Below are 22,640 nucleotides of genomic sequence, written 5' to 3'. Positions count from 1 at the left end.
GGAGGGTCTTCTCGCTGACGGAGTAAGATGAAATAGGAAGTTCGTAGCTGCCGCTTCCTGTTTCTCAGTGGTTATTGCGCATGCTGGCTACCCAATGGATCGGGGAAGAGACCGGGAGGGGGAGTGAGAGGAGTGAGAATGCTGTGCTTCCGGGGCTTCTAGGGGGCGCCCGAGACACACCCGGGGGTCTTTATAGGGGCGCCAGGGACTTGATAGAGGTAGAAGAGCAGGCAGCCATTGGGCCCAAGCAAGCCTGGGATGAGCCATCGCGGCCCTTAGGCACCAAAGCGTCTGAAACGAATGATGGTGCCAGCTGGACACGGAGAAGAAGCTTGGGTGGGGCCAGCAGGCACAGAGAGGGTGATTTGGGCGTGGCAATGCCTGCTGGGTTCCCGTTAGTGCCTGCCAGAGTAGGAACCTCCAGGGTGACAGGGAGAGCCTGGGGCTATTAACTGTGACAACTGGACACTAGGGTGTCGAGGCAATGCCCACCAGACAGTAGGGACCCCCAGGGTGATGGGACGAAACAACCAGACACTAAAAGCCTGGGGTTGACAGTGCCAGCTGGGAACTGAGATGACTGGATAATGCCCACCAGACAATAGGGATCCCCAGGATGCTTTGCAGAGTCTGAGGTTATTGACAGTGCCAGCTAGACCCTAGGAATGATGCCATCCTTTCCAGAGCAGAACTTCCTCCGGGCAGATACATACATTTCAGTGTTCCCTAACCACCCTCTTCTTCCCCCTTAAGGGCAGGAAGCAGTAATGAAAAGGGGTGTGTCAGTCTCTGAAGGCCTTTCCTTGGCCCAAAGGGCATGTTAATAACCATGGAGCCAATCTGTTATTGAGGTGCCAGCTGAGCTCTATCCTTTCCTCTAGGCCTCCCCAGCATCTGGGCAGATTAGACTGGCTGTTGCCCTGGGAGCCTGGTGTCTCCGCCTACTGCTTGAATTTCTTACTGAGGTCACTCTAGGACTGAGAAGAGAAAGGGGGGGGGGGGGAAGAGGGCAGGGAGGTGGCGGAGGTGATAGGGCTAGGGGAGGAGAAACTGCTGTAAAAGTCCAACCCTAGTGTTTCCCTGCCCCACAACTCCTTCGAGAACTGACTGCCCAGAGGTGAGTGCCAGGAACCCCACCATAGGGCAAAGCAGGGTGGGCAAGATCTAGAGGGTCGTGGGAGGTGGGGAGGGTCTCAGATTTTAGACTCTGGGGCAAAAACTCTGGGTGGGCGTAACTCCAGGGAAAAGGGTTAGTAGGCACAGCCCTCGGCCAGAGAGATGGGCATGATTTTCCGGTCTAGGTTGGTATCACTGTCATGCCCATCTTCTTTCAGGATCCTAGATGGGAAGGGAACCTTTCCTTCAACCTGGCTTGTGTCTTCTGCCATCCTGCTCTGATTCCCCCCCCCCCAAAAAAAAGCACCCTCCCTCCCCCAAGGCTTACCCCCCTGCACTATCCGAACCCGTGATGGTGACTCAACCTCAGCCCCATGCCAAGCTTTTGGGAGCTGAGCATTTCCTGGAATTGACAGAAAAGGGAAGAGAAAAGAGAATGTAGGCTAGGCCTAGACAGCTTGGGAAGGAGTTTGTGAGCTAGAAAGCAGGGGGGGGGGGGGGGAATGCCCTTTCTATTCTTTCTATGGGAAGGGCTAATGAGGTGGAGACAGGAGGAAAGTCTTTTACCCACAAAAAGAAAGAGCCCTCTTTCCCTAAAAGTGATGTCTCTCTACTTATTTAGTTTCCTTTAACCCCTTAGAGTCTAGATTGCACAGTCCAGAGTTCTTTTGAGCCCAGTGTTTGTTGCTACCTAGGAGATGATGGAGATCCAGTCTAGCCTCTTAATCTCTGAACCCCAGGGAGGTAGAGGCATGACTTTACCCTAAGATTAACCCTTTCTTGCTCACAGCCAGAAAGATATGACTTAAGGCTATCAGATTTATGTTTTTCATTCATAAAATAATTATTTATTAAGCATTTATTGGATGTAGGGCCCTGTACTTTGTGTCTGGAGAAATACAAAGATAGTCTCAGAGTGCTCACAGCCTACTAGAAGGCACAGTTAACTCTGGCCTTCACTTTCCTCGTCTCTAACTCTAAAGGACTGAACTAGATATCCTCTTAGTTTTATATATCAAAGATATAACTTAGGAGGGATGATTATTGCTCTTTTTAAAAGTAAGAGCATTAGCATGGAGGGAGGAAATGCTATTTCTCCTGACTGATGTCCTTCCTTCTCAATACAGTCCAGACACTACTGTTCACAGGCCTCAAGCCTAGATTTCTCGTATACAATGTCTTAGATCCCCCTTGCCCAATCCCTAGCCACAGCCTCTAGGTCCTCTTGATCTAGTCAGATTGAAGTGACAAGTGTGGAAAGGAACGGGGCAGACCACCATACACATCTGGAGTATTATTACCCAGGTAAAAGAATTCCCAGGTATGGCTGTGATGTCTCTATTTAACTTCATCTCCCTCCTGCAGCACCATCTATTGGACATCTCTTTCCACTTTCTTCTTCCTTTGGCTGCTCAAGCTCAGCTTGTACAAAATGGAACTCATTTAGTTCCCCACATCTCCCCCTCCTCTGAATTTCCTTAATTTTATCCAAGGTGCCACCATCTTTCCAACCATATAAGATTGAAACCTTAAAGTTATCCTCAACTCTTTCTTCTCCCACCTCTGAGCCCCCCCCCAGTACCCTTCACCCCCCCCCCTCCATCTAGTCAGTTACCAAGTCTTGTTGATCCCACCTCTACACCTGTTCCTTTCTTTCCACTAGCAAGGCTCCCCTGCTGGTTAGGCCTTTATCACCTCTCACCAGGACTATGGCAACAGCCTCCTAATTGGTTCCCTTGCTTCTATTTTCTCCCTGCTCCAAACCATCCTTCACAGAGCCAAACTAATCTTCTTAAAGCACAAGTCTATGTCACTCTCCTATTTAAAAATCTTCTGTGGCCCCTTATTATTTACCCCTAAAATAACATGCAAAGTCCTTGGCATCACATTCAAAGCCCTTCATAGTCTGCTAATAGCAAGGGGCAGTGGGGTAATTAACGTGGCAAAAACTGTGGCTTTTGAATCAAGTGGGTCTGGATTCAATTCCTACCTCTGATGCTTATTACCTCTGACCTTGGACTTAATTTCTCTAGGTTTTGTTCTCTGTAAAATGAAAGGGCTGGACCAGGTGGCCTCTGAGATCCCTTCCAAGGCTATATCTATGATCCCTTGGGCAAATTAATTACTTGATCCCTAAGCCTCAGTGTTTATAAGGCCCAAGGTCCCTGCCTACTCTAAATCTACGATACTACCTCTTAGAGCTTATTGCTCATTACAACCCTTCACATAGTTTACATTCTGGTCAGACTGGCCTATTTACTATCCCTCAAACTTGACATTCCATCTCCCTGCCTTTATACCTTTGGACACACTGTCCCTTGTGCCTGGAATGTCCTCTTTCCTCTGGGCCTTTAAGCATCCTTCCTTTCTTCAAAGCTCAAACCAGATGCCCCTAGCAGCATTTTCTGAGACTTGTGGGTCCTCAACTGCTCATTTGAGATTTTCTTGAATTTCCTTTTCTGTGAGAACATTCTATCCACCACCCTGACCACAATTCAAACTGCCAGAAGGGAGAAATTGTTTTTTCCATTTTTTGGCATTATGTCCCCCCCCACCATAGTAGTTGGTGCTAATAAATATTTGTCAGGGAGCAGCCAAGTAGCTCAGGGGGTGGAGAGCCAGGCCTGGGGAGGGGAGGTCCTGGATTCAAAGGGAACCTCAGATAGCTGTGTGACCCTAGGCAAAAGTCACTTAGTCCCAATTGCCTAGCTCTTACTGCTCTTCTGCTTTGGAATCAGTACTTAGTATTAATTATAAGAAAGAAAATAAGGGGGCCTATAAATAAATAAATAAATAAATAAATAAATAAACAAACAATAAATAAATACTTGTCAAATGAATGATCCTGAGCATTAATTAAAAGACTAGTTCAATTCACCATATACTTATTGAATTCCTTTTGTGTGCAATTTCTTCCCTGGGTTTATATATAAGCCCTGCCCTAAAGGAGCTTCCAGCCTGTTAGGAGGATTACTACATGTACACAAATAGGTATGATACAAGAAAGAATGTTATGACACAAAGGAAAGATCCAAAAGCTATAGAAAAATGAGATCAAGAGAACATTTTTAGCTGAGGGTTATGAAGGAGGCTTCATAGAGGAGGTGGCACTTAGGCTGAGACTTAAGGAAGATGGGTTGCAGCCTGCCTCTGGGACTCTCTAGTTTTAGGATCTGGTTCCTGCAAGCCATCAAATTTAATTGTCCCTGTCTGTAAAACAAGGTAAATAATATCTACTGCACAGGATTGTTGTGGGGATCAAATGAGAAAATTATGTAAAATTTCAGATGCCAGCAACTATCATCACTATTCCCACTTTGTATTATTTCCTTTTTGACAATGACAAATCTGGATTTGTCGAAAACAGAAGTTGAATCATAGCTATCAAATGGGTAATTGGAACCCAGGTGTCCTGATTCCAAATTTGGTACCCTTTTTTTCCTGTCTCCCTATGGAAATTCTTATAGAGGAAAGAGTTCCTCTGTAATAACAATAACAATAATAATAATAATAGCTAACATTTGTTAGGGGCACCTAGGTGGTGCAATAGATTGCACATTGATTCTAGGATTCAGGAAGTTCAAATACAGCCTCAGACACTAGCTGGGTGACTGGGCAAGTCATTTAACTCTGTTTGCTTTATGTTTAGGGATGTTTCCTCATCCCTAAAATGAGCTCGAGAAGGAAATGAACAACCACACAAGTATTTTTGCCAAGAAAACCCCAAATGGGGTCACAAAGAGTTGAATATGACTAAACATCAGTACCAGCAAAACATTAATTAATGCTTTCTGTGGACCAAGCATTATACTATGTGTTCCAACCCTGGGAGGAGGATGATATAATTTTTTTTATGTGTGTATTTAAAAAAAATGTTTTTACTTAGAATATTTTCCATGGTTATATGATTCGTGATTTCCCCTCCCCACTCCTGAAGTGGACAAGCAGCTCTGCTGGGTTACACATGTTTCATTGTTCAAAACCTATTTCCATGTTATTCATATCTGCAGGAAAATGATCCTTTAACATCAAAACCCCAATCATATCCCTATTGCACTATGTGATGGATCACATATTTTTCTAATGCAATTCAATTTTCACATTTCTTTCTCTGGATGTGGATAACATTCTTTCTCCTAAGTTCCTCTAGATTGCATTGCTGCTAGTAGAGAAGCCCATTACATTCGATTGTACCACAGTGTATCAGTCTCTGTGTATAAGGTTCTCCTGGTTCTGCTCCTCCCACTCTGCAACCATTCCTGGAAGTCGTTCCAGTTCACATAGAATTCCTCCAGTTCATTGTTCCTTTGAGCACAATAGTATTCCATCACCAACATATACCACAATTTGTTCAGCCATTCTCCAATTGAAGGGCATCCCCTCATTTTCCAATTTTTTGCCACCACAAAGAGCGCAGCTATGAATATTCTTGTACAAGTCTTTTTCCTTATTATCTCTTTGGGGTACAAACCCAGAAGTCGTATGGCTGGATCAAAGGGTAGGTATTCTTTTAAAGTCCTTTGGGCATAGTTCCAAATTGCCTTCTAGGATGGTTGGATAATTCATAATTCCCCCAGCAGTGTATTAGTGTCCCAATTATGCCACATGCCCTCCAACATTTGTCATTTTCCTTTGTTACCATATTGACCAGTCTGCTAAGTGTAAGATGGTAAAGAGGATGATATTGTTATCCTGACCTTATAGATGAAGAAATTGAGGCAAAGCTTATGTTGGAAGAGAATTTCTCTCTCTATTATGTGGCTTTGCTTAATGTCAGCTCTCAGTAACCTGGAAGTCAAAGATTACTGAGATATGTAGATATAGACAGGCCCTCAGAGAAAGGAAGTTAGAGAACCCAAGAACGAAGAAGACAGGGAGCTGATTCCACAGACACTGCCCCTCTGGGTGGCCCAGGAAAATCAAGAAACTGGTTGGTTCCTGAGATGTGACATGTGAGAGCTAGTGGGTGAAGAAAACAGCTTATAAATGGAAGACCAGGAGGTCTTGGTTCTTTTCTGGCTGGAGAAAGGAACCTGAATGAACTCTTGGTGGTGAGCTTCAATCCATCATGGTAGCCAAAAGAGTAAGCTAAGTAACTTTCTGCCTCTCTGCTATCTTTCCCTCTCTTTACTACTACTTTGATTTAATAAAGTTATTAAAGCTACTAGCCGCCTCATAATTTAATTTTAATTATTACAGTTAAATGACTTACTCAAGGACCCACAGCTAATATGTGTTTGAAATCAAATATGAACTCAGTTCTTCCTAAATCAGGGCCCTCTAGAGTGCTATGCACTTTACCACCCAACTATCCAATCTCTAAAATGATTAACCCAGCCTCTAATCTGTCAAGTAAAGATAGATTTTCCTGTAGGAAATACAGGCAGCAGAATACAATGGAAGAAACCTTGCTCTCTTAACAATGTTTTACTATTTTATAATTTAATATAATAAATACATAATATATTATAAATAATTTTAATAATTATAAATACATAATAATATGAAAATCCCTTAATGTTGTGTTTTATAGGCCTTTTCCAAAAGGGGGCAGGGACCATGTTTTATCAAAATATTGTAACATTATCAATCAATCAACATTTAGGTAGTACCTACTATGTGCCAAGCACTGTGCTTAACATCTAGTTACTTAAAACTAAAGGTTTGCTGTTGACTGCTTACCTGTTGCTGTGAGATCTTGAGCAAGTCACAATCTTCCGGGGCCTCAGCTTTGCCCTTCTACTGAGTTTGCTCACAACTTGGCCCCTGTATTGGGCCTTGGCCCTTGTGTCTTAGGAAAGGTCTGCAAAGTCCTGGTCAAAGAGGCTTCACTGAATATTGACTAAATGCCTATCCTTGACATGGGAATGGGCAAGACACAACTTCCAGCCCACATGAAGCTTACAGTCAACTGGGAAGCAGAGGCCCACACCCGTTAGAATTAAATGTCATACTGGGATTCTTGCACCTATATGCTCTTGCATTTTAGAGGTTAGAGAGCTTAATAACGATCGGCTTAGTCAGGAAGGGCTTCCTAGAAGAGGTGGACTTGATATGAGCTGAAAGGAGGGGGAAATGCTCCAGCCTGTGGCAGAGGATGGGATGAATGGACTTTGTGGGTTCAAGGACAAGGAAGTGTCTTCTTGGGCTGATCAGAGGGTATGTGTTGAAGAAGCTGGAAAGGTAGGATGGGATTGATTATAAAGTACCTTGGTGCCAGGCTAGAGAGGCTCAGCCAGAAGTACAAAGGAAATTGCTTGTCAGCTCCAGGAGCGGGGAAGGAAAAGGGGAGGGAGGGAACATGAATCATGAAGTCATGGAAAAATACTTTTAAAAATAAAATAAAATTTATAAGTAAAACAACAACAAAACAGAAGTACAAAGGATTTAGAGCTGGAAGGAACATTAAAAGCCATCAAATTCAACTCCCTCCTTTTATGTATGAGGAAAGTGAGGCAGAGGTTAAGTCATTTGCTCAGGGTTATACAACTAGTATATATGAGGTAGAATTTGAATTCAGATCTTCCTGGCTCCAAGACCAGCTCTCTATTCACTATACCATACTTTCTCTGAGAAGTCAGGAGCCAGGCCTTGGCCTAGGATAAAGGTGGAGTTTCTGAACATCTTTTCCATGTCCCTAGGCTTCATCAATGGCTTCCAAGCGCAAGGCAGCTTCTGCAAGCACTAAAAGTCCCAAGACAAAGAAGGAGAAACCAGCAACAGAAGATAACTTCCACTTGGCCAAAGAGGCCCTTAAAGCTGCGCCCAAGGAGGCACGAAAAGCTCAGGTGGACTCCTTGTGTCCGCTCAGCAATAACCCAGATGTCCAGGTGAGCCCAGGTCCCAGAGCATCTCCCTCCTCTAAGGAATCGGGAATGGCTCTGCCTGATGCCCTGGGCCGTAACAGCGAGGTAGCAATACCCGAAGGGCCAAGGGAATTGGAAATTGGAAGCTGCTGATTTCTTAACGCAATGAATCAAGCAGGCCCTGAGATTCAGAAGAACACCAGTCTCTGGGTCTCAGGGTAGGGAGCTGGGAAAGCAGGGAAAGGAGAATGCTGCAGGACTGGAAGCATTCCAAGCCTTCTGTAAGACCCGAAGCCAGGGCGGGAGGAGAGGGAAGGAAGCCTGCCTAATGGCTACATCTCTCCTCAGTCCGAGGGTCCTTGAGTGGTGTGAGCCCTAACACTGGGATCTGGGGCGCTCTCTTCCCTCCTTATCACCCCCTTCCATCCCTAGGTGTACGAGGACTATGACTGCACCCTGAACCAGACCAACATAGGAAATAACAATAACAAATTCTATCTCATCCAGCTGTTGGATGAAGGTGGTCAGTACCAGTGCTGGAACCGCTGGGGTCGAGTGGTAAGTGGCCACAATGCCTGGGGGGCTGAGGGGCACCTGCTTACCCTGAGGGCCGGAGAGAGCCCTGGCCCTCCAAGTGGGAGGGCAGGAAGAGGAGCAGAGGGATCCAGGGCCTGAACAGAGCATATCCCTGCCTTCATCTGTCCAGGGAGAGGTCGGCCAGTCCAAGCTAAAACCTTTCTCCTCCTTGGATGACGCGAAGAAAGATTTTGAGAAGAAGTTCCAGGAAAAAACCAAGAACCGATGGGCTGATCGGGACAACTTTGTGGCCCACCAGGGCAAGTATACGCTTATCGAAGTGCAGGCTGACGATGGCCAGGAGGGCCAGGAAGGCACCGTCAAGGTGAGGCCCAGCCAGGTGTTGCCCCCCAAGTCCTCACTCAGGGCCCAGGCAGGAAACCTAGCGCCCCTCGTCCCAGGTCCAGCAAGGTGACCCAAACCCTGTGGACAGAGAACCAAATAGAGTTCTAGACTTCCAGGGAGAGCTGAAATCCAGTCCCACCTCCCTGGGCTCCTTGGGCCATGACCAAGCTTCTCTTGGCCTGGATCCCCGTGTGTGAAACGAGAGGGTCTCACCAGATGTTCCTGGGGGCCCATGCTGTGTCATCTGGTAAGAGCAGGGTCTACCATCCTCCGATGATGGAACAGGTGGGGCTTTATGACGGAGGTTTGCAAAGCGCCTCCCATACACGATTGTCAAGGCCGCAGGAGCTACATAGGAGTCCCTGAAGTGTTGGATTTAGTCAGGAAGACGTGGGTTCAAATCCCAACTCTAGCATTGGGTTACTATGGGCATGTACGTCTCTGGACCTCAGTTTCCTCATCTGTAATCATAAATGACATGATTAATTCTTGTAATAGCGGACATCAGAGAAGTTTTGCTAAGTTAAAAAAAATGCCCTCAATACCTGTGTAATAAGGTCGGCATCCTGTAAAGCATTACAGAAATGCTGTTATTATCATTTGATCCTACGGGGAGAGAAGAGGCAGCACAGGGAGGATGAGCTGAACCAGTCAGCAGTTGAGATTAGACTAGAATCCGATCTTCTGACTTGAAAAGCAGCCCTTGTGCACTGCCTTGGGCAAGTTCTGTTCACTTCCTCCTAGCAGTGGTTCTCAACCTTTCTAATGCCGGGACCCCGCAGTACAGTTCCTCAGGTTGCAGTGACCCCAAACCAAAAAATTATTTTGGTGGCTCCTTCAAAACTGTAATTTTGCTACAGTTATGATTCGGAATGTAAATACCTGATTGGCATTATGTATTCTCATTGTTACACATTGAGAGGTTGAGAACCGCTGTGAGGCTCTGCTTGCTGTGGGCCCTGCTCCTGGGGCTTGGGGCCTTCTCCTCTTCTCCTCCAGGCCTCTAGGAGGCCTGGGACTTCCTGCAGAGGAGGCTGGGGTCAGAGCAGAGACAGGAAATGGGGCTCCAGGTCCCCGCTGACTGCTGAACCTCTGTCCAGAGAAGAACTCAAAGAGTACAAAGAACAGAAGTTCTTGAGGCCCACACTGTTTCATTGTTAACTGAATCTCTGATGCCTAAGGGCACAGGGCTAGCCTAGAAGCCATTTAATACGTGCTTGGTGGATCCAACCTTGGAGAATGAGCTAAGGAGGCCGGCTCGCCGTGCTTTCCTGTGTTCTCCCGTCCCCCTCTGGCCCACTGGCTGTGCTTCTCCCTCTGCCCCCCACTTTCTCTGTTCGTTACTCTGGTTTGTGACTAGGATTCCAGGGTTCAGATCTCATTTCAAATGAACATTTGTTAAACGTCTGAGTCAAGGGCCATGGATTCTCCAATACAAAGGCAAACAGGAAGCAGCCCCGACCTCAAGGAGCTTACTATAAGGAATTTGCAAAAATCTTAGCAGGGAAAGGATGCTAACAATGGAGGGGATCAGAAGCTGTCCCCCAAGCCATGTTCTGAAGGAGGCCAGGAATCATTAGAGGTGAAAGGGACTGTTGGGGAGTGTTCCAGAATGGCAGCTGGGAATGGGGAACCACTAGCAGATTGGTTTGACTGGAGTAGAGCATACGTGAAAGAGAATAATATGCAATAAACAGGCAAAAGATAGACCAGAGGCTTAAAGTGACCAGCTGAGGTCAAAGGCAATAGGGAGCCACTGGAGATTCTGAAGCAGAGAAGTGAAAGGCAGATCTGTGTTTTAGGACTATTGGTTTGGCAGTTATATGGACCGACTGAAGAGGGGAAGACCTAGAGGCAGGGAAACAATTAGGGGTTTGCTGCAATAATCCAGGTGAGAGGTGATGGCCTGAGCTAGGGTAGAGGCTCTGTGAGGGGAGAGGTTATGGAAGTCAAAGACATAAGAGATAAGACAAGGCTCCCTCCCTTACCTGTGCCACCCTATCTCCTCCTGCCACTGGAGAACTTCTATTTTTCCTCAGTCGTGCTGCCAAGCTTCTTGGACCATTGCTCTGCTCCAGTCAACTCTCCAAAAAAAAGGCAGGACACTTTTAAATTTAATCTGCCTTATTAACATTTTCTCCATCCCTTTCTTAGAAGAGTCCAGACAATCGAAACAATAAATCTTTAGTCACCAAACCTCTCTTGGCCTCGGTTTTCTCATCTATAAAATGAGGTTGAATGGAATGGCTTCTGAGCCCTTGTTCAGCTCTAAATCTGTGATTTTCTGGCTTCCAGGGAGCTCCTCCCCAACCCAGGCACTCCGTGAACATTCTGCTATGAGTCAGGCCTTGTGCTATGGAAGCAGGGGAAGAAAAGCAGCCCATTCTACTTGGGTCACTGAATATCGCCAAGATGTTCCTTAACAGCTAGCCCCAAACTGATCTTTTTGCCTCTTCCCCTCTTGCTCTTTGATCTGTCCTGGAGCAGAGCAAATCTAATCCATTCTCCTTGTGACGCCCTTCAAACACTTGAAGATTGCTGTTGTGTCCCCCCCTAAAATTTCAACATCTTTGCATTGTTCCTTGTTGACCTGAAGTCAAGCAGAGTAAGTCTTTTTCAGTTCCTCCTGACAGACTTTAAAAGCTTTGAAGTCAGCTGTCATCCCTCCCGCCCCCTCATATATTTCCTGTGTTAATATCCTCGGCCCTCCAGCTGATTCCTGTATGGCCTACTCTCTGGTCCTCTCCATCCCAGCATCCTTCGGATGACCATCCTATTTTATGTTTGCAATAAGGATATTGAAGGCTAATCCCTACAGAGGAACTCTTTTGTGAGTTCCATTCTCTCACAGTTCAGAGGGTACTTAGATGCCATCTCTGAGCTTATAAGATGAAAATCTACTAGATGGGACATTTCTGGCCTGACCTTGCCATTCGTCCTGAAGACTCGGAGAATTTACCTTGCCTTCCTTTCACGATATAGAAAAATGGTGCAAAGGCCTATTCATTTGGAAACTCAGATGGTTCCCTAATGTGAGGTCTTCTTTCCCCTTTTCTTCTTAAACTCTTACTTTCTGTCTCAGTGTCAATTCTAACACAGAAGAGCAACTGAGCTGGGTAGCTCAGTGGATTGAGAGCCAGGTTCAGAGATAGGAGGTCCTGGGTTCAAATCTAACCACAGACACTTCCTAGCTTTGTGACTATGGGTGAGTCTCTTAACCTCCATTGCCTAGCCCTTACTGCTCTTCTGTCTTAGAACCAATACACAGTATTGATTCTAAGATGGAAGGTAAGGGTTAAAAAAAAAATGCTGACCCTAGCCATAGCTGTAAAAGGTATTTTCTTCCTTTTTTCTTTAAAATGTTTTAATGATATAATCTTTTATGAGAGGTAGTATATTATAGTTGATAAGAGTCAACTTGAAGCCTAGAAAAGTTGCCTCATTGGCTGGGTGAACATGGGAAGTCACTTAGCTTCTTAGTACCCTAGGTAATTAATTCCCTAAGACCCTAAGTAGCAGGAAAGGTGCCAGCCATCATTGGTAGAGGGAGTTTCTTCACTACGGAGTTTCCTATACCATTTAAATCACAAGTCTAGTTCCTCTTCCTCCATAATTTTTTATGTTTAGGTCATTGTTTCATTTGGAGTTCATTGTGGTTTATGGAGTCACATGCTAGTCTAAACTTAATTTCTGCCAGACTACATTCTAATTTCCCAGAAGTTATTTTAAAATAGGGAGTCCTTTCCTCGATAATAAGTATGTTTGGATTTATCAAACACTATGCAATCGTATTTGATTGCTTCTGGTTCTTGTTAATCTAATCAGTTGCATTCTGGTTTTTTAATCTAGTACCAAATTACTTTGATAATTACTGACTAATAATATTGTTTTGAAAATGAATACTGTTAATCCCCCTTCATTTCTTTATTTTTTTAAATTTAACTTGAGAATTTTTAACCTTTTGTTCTACTAGATGAGTTTTGTTCTTTTGTCTAGATCTATAACATAACCCTTGAAAGTGTGACATGTCACTTAAACTATAAATTATTTGGGCCATATATATTATATTGACATTGCCCAACAAAGAGCAATTAATCCCTCGCCAATTGTTTGTCATCATTTCTATAAAAAGCATTTTGTAGTTTTATCCATATAAATTCTAAGTGTATTGTGGCAGAGCAACCTCAAAACACTGTATACATTCTGTATTTACTTTGAACAGGATTTCTTTTTCTATCTCTTCCAGCTTTTTTGTTTTGTTTTGTTAGTGACATATAGAAAGGCTAATCATTTTTGTGGGTTTATTTTACATCCTGATGCTTTACTGAGATTATTTTTTCAATTTAATTTTTATTTGTATCTCTAGGATTTTTTGAGTAAACCATCACATCACTTCAAAATATCAAAATTTTTTTCTTCTGTGCATGTTTATTTCCTCAGTTTCTTTTTCTTTTCTTATTACTTTATTTTTTTTAAACCCTTACTTTCTGTCTTAGAATTGAAACTAAATATCAGTTCCAATGCAAGAAGAGTGGTAAAGGCTAGGCAGTTGGGGTCAAGTGACTTGCCCAGGGTCATATAGCCAGGAAATGTTTGAGGCCAGATTTGAACCCAAGTAATCCTGAATCCCAGTCTGGCTCTCAATTCATTAAGCAGCCTACATGCCCTCTATTATTACTTTAGCTAGCATTTCTAGAACTATATTAAATAATGGTGGTGATGATAGATATTCTTGCTTTATTCCTGATGGGTTTTTTTAAACCCTCACCTTCCACCTTAGAATCAATTCTATGTATTGGTTCCAAGGCAGAAGATTGGAAAGGGCTAGACAATGGGGCTTAAATGACTTGCCCAGGGTCACACAGCTGGGAAGTATTTATAGTCAAATTTGAACCCAGGACCTCCCACCTCTAGGCCTAGCTCTCAGTCCAGAGCTACCCAGCTGCCCCCTTTATTCTTGATGTTATTGGGAACTCATAGGATTTTTCTATTATAGATAATATTTTAATTTTTTATAGTTACTGTTTATCACCTTGAGGGTAGTGGATCTATGGTTTCATTGGTATAAGGAACTCCTTCTACAACTTGTAGTTTTAGAGAATTGCCTGGCACATTGGGAGATTAGTGACTTGTCTATATCCTTTTTTTTTCCCTAAACCCTCACCTTCCATCTTGGAATCAATATTGTGATTGGTTCCAAGGCAGAAGAGTGGTAAGGGTGGGCAATGGGGGTTAAGTGACTTGCCCAGGGTCACCCAGCTAGGAAGTGTCTGAGGCCAGATTTGAACCCGGAACTTCCCGTCTCTGACGGGACCCTGACCCTCAATCCACTTAGTCCCTTAGCTGCCCCCCACCCTGATTTGATCATAGTCACACAGTCACTATGTGTCAGAAGTGGGACTTGAACCCACATTTTCTTGACTCTAAGACCAGCTCTCTGTCTTATTTTCTCATTCTCAGACATTCTCATTGTAATCATTGTGCCTATTACTTTCCTGGATCTGCCTTATTCTGAATCAGTTCATATAAATTTCATGTTTCTCTGAATTTTTCATATTCCTTATTTCTTATGGCTCAATAATTTTTCATTATATTCAGAAAATTCACAATTTTGGAGGGCATTTCCTAGCCAGTGGCCCCCTCCTCTTATTTCCAGGTCATCATTACCACCAAAAAAATGCTACACTGAATAGTTTGATTCAGATAAGTCTTTTTTTCTACCTTTGTTCCTTCTCTTTGGGTATATGCCCAGCGGTGGGATCTCTGGATCAAAGAGAATAGAAATGGATTGGGCCAATCCTTAGCTCCACTGAGGGTCTATCAGTGTTCCTTTCTTCCTGTGGCGTCTTTGGAATTTATAATTTCCATCCTTGTCTCGTATCCCAATTGATTGGGTATGAAGTAAAACTTGAGAGTTGTTTTGATTTGCATTTCCCTTATTAGTAATTAGAGGAGCAATTATTCACAAGGAGGATGAATAGTTTGTAGTTCTTCTTTGGAGAGCGGTTTTTATTGTATCTTTATGTTTTTTTAAACGTTTACCATCTGTCTCAGTAACGATTCTAAGACAGAAGGGTAAGGGCTAGGCAACGGGGGGTTAAGTGACTTGCCCAGGGTCACCCAGCTAGGAAGTGTCTGAGGACAGATTTGGACCCAGGACCTCCTGTCTCTAGTCCTGGCGCTTTATCCACTGTGCCACCCAGATGCCCCTGAGAACTGTTTTTATATGCTTTAGCCCTATTGGTCTGTATCTATTTGTGTTAAATACCCACATAGCATAGATAGTAGACCCTGATGGGAGACATTAGATACAGAGATTTCTTTTTTCCCGGTCAGCTGCCTCCTTTCTTATCAATTTTATGTCATCAAAGTCAATGATTTTCTCTTTTGTGATCACCTCTATACAGAATTGGTTAAGAATTTCCCTGAGGTTATAGTCTGAAGGATCCCTCTGCCTATTTTTCTCTCAAGGCCTTTTATTCATTTAAACCAAGTGTCCATTTGGAACATACTGTGATCAATTATGTAAGATGCTGATTTAAACCTATTTTTTGCCAAACTGTCTTCTAATTTTTTTCTGCAGTTCTGTTCAAGTATTTTCTAATGAACAGAATAACCCAGCAGAAGAATAGGCTACTCTGAGGAGTAGTGAGGTCCCTGTCACTGAAGAAATCTCACCATTGTCTTAATGCCTGTTAAAGGAGCTGTAAAGTAGACCCTTGTCCTAACCAAGTTTGGAACAGGCCAAAAAGAGCTTTGGGCTTGGAGTCAGATGACCTGGGTTCAAATCCTGATTGTGTCATTTACTGACTGTGACCTTGTCCTTCTCTCTGGGCCTTACTTTCCTGTTTGGTCAAATGAGATTGAACTGTGTAATGTCCAAGGTTCCTTTAGCTCTGACAGTCTAGGGATCTTTAAAAAAACAACCCAAAAACCTTACTTTCTGACTAAGTAACAATTCTAAGACAAAAGTAAGGGCTAAGCCATTGGGGTTAAATGACTTTTCCAGGGCCACTCAGCTAGGCAGTGTTCGAAGCAAGATTTGAATCCAGGATTTTCCAACTCTAGGCCTGGCTCTCTATCCACTGAGCTGCCTCGATGCCTCATGTCTATGAATCCTTTTGACTTTCCAGTGCTAAGAGTCCAAGATTCCATAGAATAAAGAGAGGAGAGATTCAAAATGATCCAATTCTTTTGAGAAGAACGATTTCTGGTCCCTCCATCTGGAGATGATTAAGGCATCCAGCTCAGTTCTCCATGGCTCTGCGATCCGGTCTGACCCACTCCCTTCCCTTTCCGGCTCTTCTTCATTCACTCATTCACCAAATATTTCCTGACCTCCTTCCGTGTACAGAGCTCCGTGCTGAGGCAAGCAGAGAAGTAAACAGAGATGAACCTCCCCAGAAACTCGCCATCCCTGGTGGGGATCAGGCACAGACACAATTACACAGCAAGGCACCTTAGGACGGAGGTCATAGGAATAAGCCAGCCGGAGTTCTGTGGATATGCAGAAGCAAGAAGTGTCTTTGTTTACTGGTATCTGAGGAGGCTTCCTGGAGGAGGTGATATTTGAGCTGGGCCATGAAAGAGAGGGACAGTGTTAGCAGTTGCAGTTGTGGTAGGAGGACATTCCAGGCACAGAAAAAGGACAATTTGGAGAATTTTTTTGGAAAAAAAATGTGTGGGAAAAACCCGGGAAAGTAGATTGGTGCTGGATACCAGAGGAGGGAGCCCTTGGAGCCAGGGTGTCATTTGGTTAAAGTCAGGTTTTAGGGAGACTTCCACGCGGGGAACACCGGACAACCTGTTTTCCTAGTGGCCCTAAGTACACATCTGTCCTCAGGAGAAAAGAGAATCAGGAAACTAAAACTGGATGGAGAAGGGAGAGGTTTGGCTGGGCTTACCTTCTTTGTAGACAGATATGGGTAGAGCTCTGTTAATGAATGAAATAATCTGATATCTTTCTATATATAATGATATCAATCAATCTATATACATATAAAACATCTCACTTAAGAAAGAAAATGTAAAAAACAAAAAAAAACTCCCCAAAAAACAAACCTGGATTCAATTTCTATCTCTGTTAATTTAGTAGCTGAGTGACCTTGGGCAAGTCACTTCTATCCTCCGGGTTTCCATTTCTGCCTCTGTAAATTGAGGTTAGACTAGATGACCTCCCAAGTCCCTCCAGCTATAAATTCTCTGAGCCTACAACATAGTGAACGATGATAGCCTGCCAGGGACGGAGGGAAGGGAGGAAGGGTCCTTCCAGGCAAACCAGGGAGGGATCCTGGTCTTCCAGGGAGAGAGGGGCTAGGGCAGGACACAGAGCGCTTTCCCTCTTCTACAAGGAGATGGGGATGAGGCTGGGGCACCCCTGGCTTGGGCCGTTGGACCTTCTCTTCTAGGCAGTGGGCAGTCCATTCAGAGGAGCTGAGCAGAGAGCAGGCAGGACGCTGTCTAACGCCTTCTGGCTAGGTGGTCTTGAGCAGGGGCTTCCCTTTGGGCCTCTGTGAGATAAAAGGGTCATCTTGGCACGGGCCTCATGGAGCTGTTGGGAAGGAAAGACTTCCTGAGCCTGCAGACATCGGAGAATCGGGGCTGTGGCGGTGCGTTCCTGGGACGTAGATCTCCCTTTGCTGAACGGCCTGCGACGGCCCCGGGCCGTCCCACGAGGGGACGAGGGCAGCGGCCGGCCCTGGCGTGAGCCCCGCTCGCCACTGGGCCCTTCCCTTCCCAGGTGGAGAGTGTGGATGGCGTCCAAGCTGTCGAGCAGATCGTCAAGCCGTGCACCCTGGATCCAGCCACCCAGAAGCTGGTGGAGCTCATCTTCAGCAGCGACATGTTCAAAGATGCGATGAAGTGCATGAACCTTGGTGAGGCAGGGAGGGATGGGGGTTGGGGTGGCCGCACTCAGACCCTGGGCTTCATCCTCCCCTCCTTGTGCCCCTCCCCTGCCCCACAGATATCAGGAAGATGCCGCTGGGCAAGCTGAGCAAGAAGCAGATTGCCAAGGGCTTTGAGGCCTTGGAGGCCCTGGAGGATGCCCTGCAGAAGGGCGCCCAGGAAGGACAGCTGGAGGAGCTCTCCTCCCGCTTCTACACAATCATCCCCCACAACTTTGGCAGGGCCAAGCCCCCGTGCATCTGCTCTCAGGAGATCCTTCAGACCAAGAAGGACATGCTGTTGGTGAGACCCGGGAGACAGACGGGCACCTGGGAGGGATGCGAAGGACAGAGGCGGCTGCGGGTGGAAGGACGCACGGATAAGGGGGTGCTGAGCGCATGAACCGCTACAGAGAGGGATAGAAGCAAGGGACAGACCGACAGAGAAAGGGAGATAGATGGATGGAGATGGAGGAGGCAGATGGACAGGATCAAAGATCTGGACACTTGCGGGTTGGAGATGAAGAGACAGATGGAGGGGGCACAGGGAACAGATGGTTGGGGAGGCAGGTGGTAGGAGACAGATAGGCGAAGGAAAGGCAAATCGATAGGGACGAGAGATGACTCGAGGTAGCCCAATGAGGTGCTTAGACAGAAGATGCTGGAGAGGCAGAGAGGGTGCAGGGGGGCGAGAAAAGGATGGCACAGAGTAGGCAGAAGAACGCGGGGCCCCGGGTGCCATCCCACACATCACCCCCAGGTCCTGGCCGACATCGAACTGGCCAAGTCCCTGCAGGCAGCAGGGGAAGATGAAAAGAAGGCGAAGGTGGAGGAAGTGCCTCACCCCCTGGACCGTGATTATCAGCTCTTGAAATGCCAGCTGCAGCCGCTGGCAACGGACACCCATGAGTACAAGGTGTGTGGCTGGAACAGAGGACGACGGCGGAGAGTGCTCAGGAAGCTCCTGGCCAGCTGCCTGGCCCCTACCAGCCTTGGCTCCCCCTGGCCCTGGGCAGAAGAAATGTCGTCGGGGTGGGGGGCTTCTGCTCCCCCGACAGACAGAGCTCACCCTTCTGTCTTTATCCCTTGTGGCCCCCGCCTGGTATGCCTTCCAGATTCCACGGGAGGGGAAGGAGGCCCTGGCTTAGGAGGTCAGAGTTGGGGTCTTGCCCTGGCTGCCCCAGACTCACTTTGGAGCAATCCCATGTCTCTGGGCCCTCAGTTACCCAATGAACAATGAGGGGGTTGGCTCTGGTGGCTTTTGAGGTCCTTCCATGCTGACGCTATGATCTACAATCCTAAATTGGTTTGTATTGGCTCTAGCTGCCACCAGACACCGTTCTTTGGGGAAAAGAGACTTCTGGCCAGCCGGCCCTGGAAGCTGAGGCTGAAGGGCAGTCCTGAGTCACTTGAACCTTGAAACCTCAATAGGGCTGCTTGAGGCAGTCTTTGCGGCCAGGCTCCCTCACCCAGTGCCCCCTCCAGACTCTCGCCCTTCTCACTCCAGCTCCCCCAGCCTTCCACTCCTCTGGGCCTCAGCTTTTCCCCTTCTCTCCACAGCTGATTCAGACCTACGTGGAGAAGACAGGCTGGTCCCATCTCCGCATTCTCCATGTCTGGAAAGTGAATCGAGAGGGGGAGGTGAGAGGAGTCAAGGCCACCCACCACCCCGGCCTCCTCTCCGCACCCCCTCCCAGAGAGAAGACAGCTGGAGGAGACAACACGAAAATATGTTGCCTCATTTCTCTTAAGCCTTGCCAAACACTTTTTTCCTGGTCCACAGCCGGTTTATACATAGAACCGTAGAAGTTAGAGCTGGGAGAGACTTCAAAAACCAATCCGTTCATCTCTGCCATTTTACAGATGAGGAAATGGGCCCAGAAAAGGACCCCGGCACGCAGAAAGTCCTGGTTTTGTGTGTCGGTGGGAGGCCGTGGAGGCGCCTGTCGCAGACATCCAAGTCCCGTCCCTGCCTGCGGCCTGGGCCCTCGTTTCCCCCCAGGAGCAGTTAGAGAGGAGCCCCGAACCTGGAGCTTCGTGCTGACCCATTCTCCACACTGTCTTCCAGGGAGATCGCTTCCAGGCCCATGCCCAGATAGGGAACCGGCGGCTGCTGTGGCATGGAACCAATGTAGCCGTGGTGGCGGCTATCCTCAAGAGTGGCCTCCGCATCATGCCCCACTCGGGTGGGCGTGTGGGGAAGGGGATCTACTTTGCTTCTGAGAACAGCAAGTCAGCTTCTTATGGTGAGAGATCTCTGCACCCTCCCCGAACCTCAGGGGAGGGAACGGGAAGACACCAGGGCCTCTGATTCCTCTCTAGGTGTGTCTCCGAGGCTCCGCCTCAGATTCAGCCTATCCACACTCAAAACCAGTCTTGCCGCCTTTCCCCTAAGCCTGCTCTTCCGTTGTGGGAAATCTTTGGCGCTGCTCTCTCCGGGACCTCTCAGATCTCAGACCACCAGCTTCTGTCCCTTCTGCTTCCCTCTGCTCTAGCTGCCCCCCAGCCCCCAGCCCCATCTCCACTCCCTCCCTCCTCCACCTCGTCCTTCAGGTGCTACCAGAACAGCCTTTCTCAGTGTAGAGCGGGTCACGTCACTCCTCTGTGGAAAAAGGATTCTGTCTTGCCCAGAGGGGATGTCCAACGTTTTTAGCCTGTCATTCGAGGCCCTCTACAGTCGGGTCCCTCCTTCTTTTCCAGTCTCGTCTCCTACTTCAATATTTTGTGGATTTTTTTTGAACATCCACATGACTCCCACCATTCCTCAATAGATGCGTTACCTACCCCCATAACAAAAGAAGTAACAACAAGGAAAACAAATGGGTTTAATCCTCTTCAGATTTTTTCTCCCAACAGTGTCCTTGTGCCCCAGGTAGGCCAGGCCAGGCCCGCGCCTGGGCCGCTGACCAGCATTCCCTGTCTTGCAGTGGGCTGCACGTCCCAAAAGATCGGCCTCATGTTCCTGAGTGAGGTGGTTCTGGGCCAGGTGCACCACATTACTGGGGATGACCCTTCCCTCAGGGAGCCTCCATCAGGCTATCACAGTGTCATTGCTCGGGGCCGCACAGAGCCAGGTGAGTGCCACCATCGCTAGCTAGGCATAGGGCTGAGGGGAAGGATGGGAAGCTGAGAGAGAGAGCCGCCTTCGAAGCTACAAGGTTCCATCTGTGAGAGGAGAGGCCTTAGGATGTGTCACCACGGAGGGTCCCTAAGAGCCGCCCAGCAGCTGCTCCTCCTTTTATAGAGAAGGAACCGGAGACTCAGGAAGGCTGGACGCCTTCTTTTCGTTTTCTGGGTAGAAGCATCTTCCTTTGATGAACCAGAACTGATGCATGGGTCTAGGAAACTCCCCCAGGGGTGGCCTTCCTCTGGACCTGGCCCCTTTAGGGGGAGCGACTTCCCGGGGGGTGCCAGAGGCAGGCCTGGCCCTTCGGCCACCCCGTATCCACCTGTCACGTTTCACGTCCTTTCCACCTTCATTTAGGTTTTCATTTGCTTTACATCATGCATAGCTAGCTGCCCCCCTCCAGCCCACCGTGAGCCTTTCCTTCTAACAAAGAAAGCTAAAGGAGAGGGGAGAGTCTGCAGGCCCTGCCTCTCCCCAGGAAGCACAGGGGCCCCTTGCCTTATTTCCCCCAAAGATGGATCTCTGGCCTTCATTTGGCTTTATTGTTCTCTTCATTTAGACAATGGTAGTTGGAATTATTTATTCAGGATCACTGGGGGAAGCAGAAGCCAGGGAGGAGGGATAGAGACAGGGAGAAATGGAGATCGTGGGGAGGAGAGGGCCGGAGGGAAGGTGGGAACAGCTGTGGGAAGCTAGAATGGACATAGAGGAGGGATCTTGGGAAAGGGGGTGCTGGGGAATCCCTATTTCTCCCCCCTTCTGTCTGTTGCTGACCGTCTCTGTCTCTGTCTCTCCACCCCACCCCCATCTTCCATCTTGGAATCAATACCAAGTGCTGGTTCCAAGCCAGAAGAGTGGCAAGGGCGAGGCAGGGAGGGTTAAGTGACTTACCCAGGACCTCCTGTCTCTGGGCCTGGCTCTCTCTCCGCCGAGCCACCTAGGTTTTGTCTTATTAACTTGGCTTATGAGCCGGAGCAAGCCCCTTCTCCTAACTGAGCCTCGGCTTCCCCATTTGTTTAAGAAGGAGTGGAGCTGGCTGCCCCTCTCTACGATTCCTCCCAGGCCTGGTGGTCTACACTGTAGGATTCTACATCGTGTCTGTGCTCCCACAACCCAAGATCTCTCCTGGGAAGCCCGAGGGGCGGGCCGGGGGCGGGGAGAGGGCGGGAGGCAGGGAGGGGAGTGGGAATGACTCCCTGGTCTTGTGCCCGCAGACCCCTCCCAGGACGTGGAGCTGGAGCTGGAAGGGCACAAGGTGGTGGTGCCCCAAGGCCCGCCCGTGATCCTGCCCAGCTTTCAAGAGTCCTCGTTCTGGCAGAGCGAGTATCTGATCTACCAGGAGAGCCAGTGCCGGCTCCGCTACTTGCTGCAGCTGCATTTCTGAGGGGCCAGGGGGCCCTTTCGCCCTGCTCCCAGCCTGGGTGCAGGGCCTGCGCCTCGCTTGCAAAGAGAACAGGGTGAAAGCCTCTGGGGCTGCCCGTCGGCGGCCCTCCTCTCCCTCTGCTTGTGTCTCCCTCTCTGGAGCATCAGAAGTGGATGGTATCCTGGGCGGCTGGCAGCTGTGCCCAGGGCTGGGAGGGGGCCGAGGGTTACAGTGGGAAGATTCCTGGAGCCTTTGGCTCCAAGCCCCCCTCCACGACCGCCTGTAGGAGCGCACAAGTCGTGCCCCCTCCCAGAGCTTCGGCTTCCTTGGCTGTAAAGTGTGCGCCTGGGGGGCAGTTAGGCATTAAAGTCTGTGGGTGCCGCTCTCACTCTGACTCCGTGACTCAGTGCTTGGAGATCCCC

The 22,640-nt window shown here is 47.6% G+C and overlaps 1 protein-coding gene across 1 annotated transcript; it reads left to right on the top strand.

The window, feature by feature from the left end:
• Nucleotides 1-73: 73 nt before the first annotated feature.
• Nucleotides 74-22,606, top strand: PARP3 (poly(ADP-ribose) polymerase family member 3). The gene is made up of 11 exons (XM_007500520.3): nucleotides 74-1,117; nucleotides 7,758-7,946; nucleotides 8,355-8,480; nucleotides 8,629-8,823; nucleotides 17,584-17,719; nucleotides 17,809-18,032; nucleotides 18,489-18,644; nucleotides 19,289-19,369; nucleotides 19,797-19,974; nucleotides 20,656-20,802; nucleotides 22,070-22,606. The coding sequence occupies exons 2-11, from the start codon at nucleotides 7,767-7,769 to the stop codon at nucleotides 22,237-22,239; spliced, it is 1,593 nt and encodes a 530-aa protein (XP_007500582.1). The 5' UTR covers nucleotides 74-1,117; nucleotides 7,758-7,766; the 3' UTR covers nucleotides 22,240-22,606.
• The last annotated feature ends 34 nt before the right edge of the window (nucleotides 22,607-22,640 follow it).

The sequence above is a fragment of the Monodelphis domestica genome, chromosome 7 (assembly GCF_027887165.1).
Source record: "Monodelphis domestica isolate mMonDom1 chromosome 7, mMonDom1.pri, whole genome shotgun sequence".
Classification (NCBI taxonomy): Eukaryota; Metazoa; Chordata; class Mammalia; order Didelphimorphia; family Didelphidae; genus Monodelphis; species Monodelphis domestica.
The sequence above is the reverse complement of the archived record's forward strand: the minus strand, read 5'-3'. Positions and strand labels throughout refer to the sequence as shown.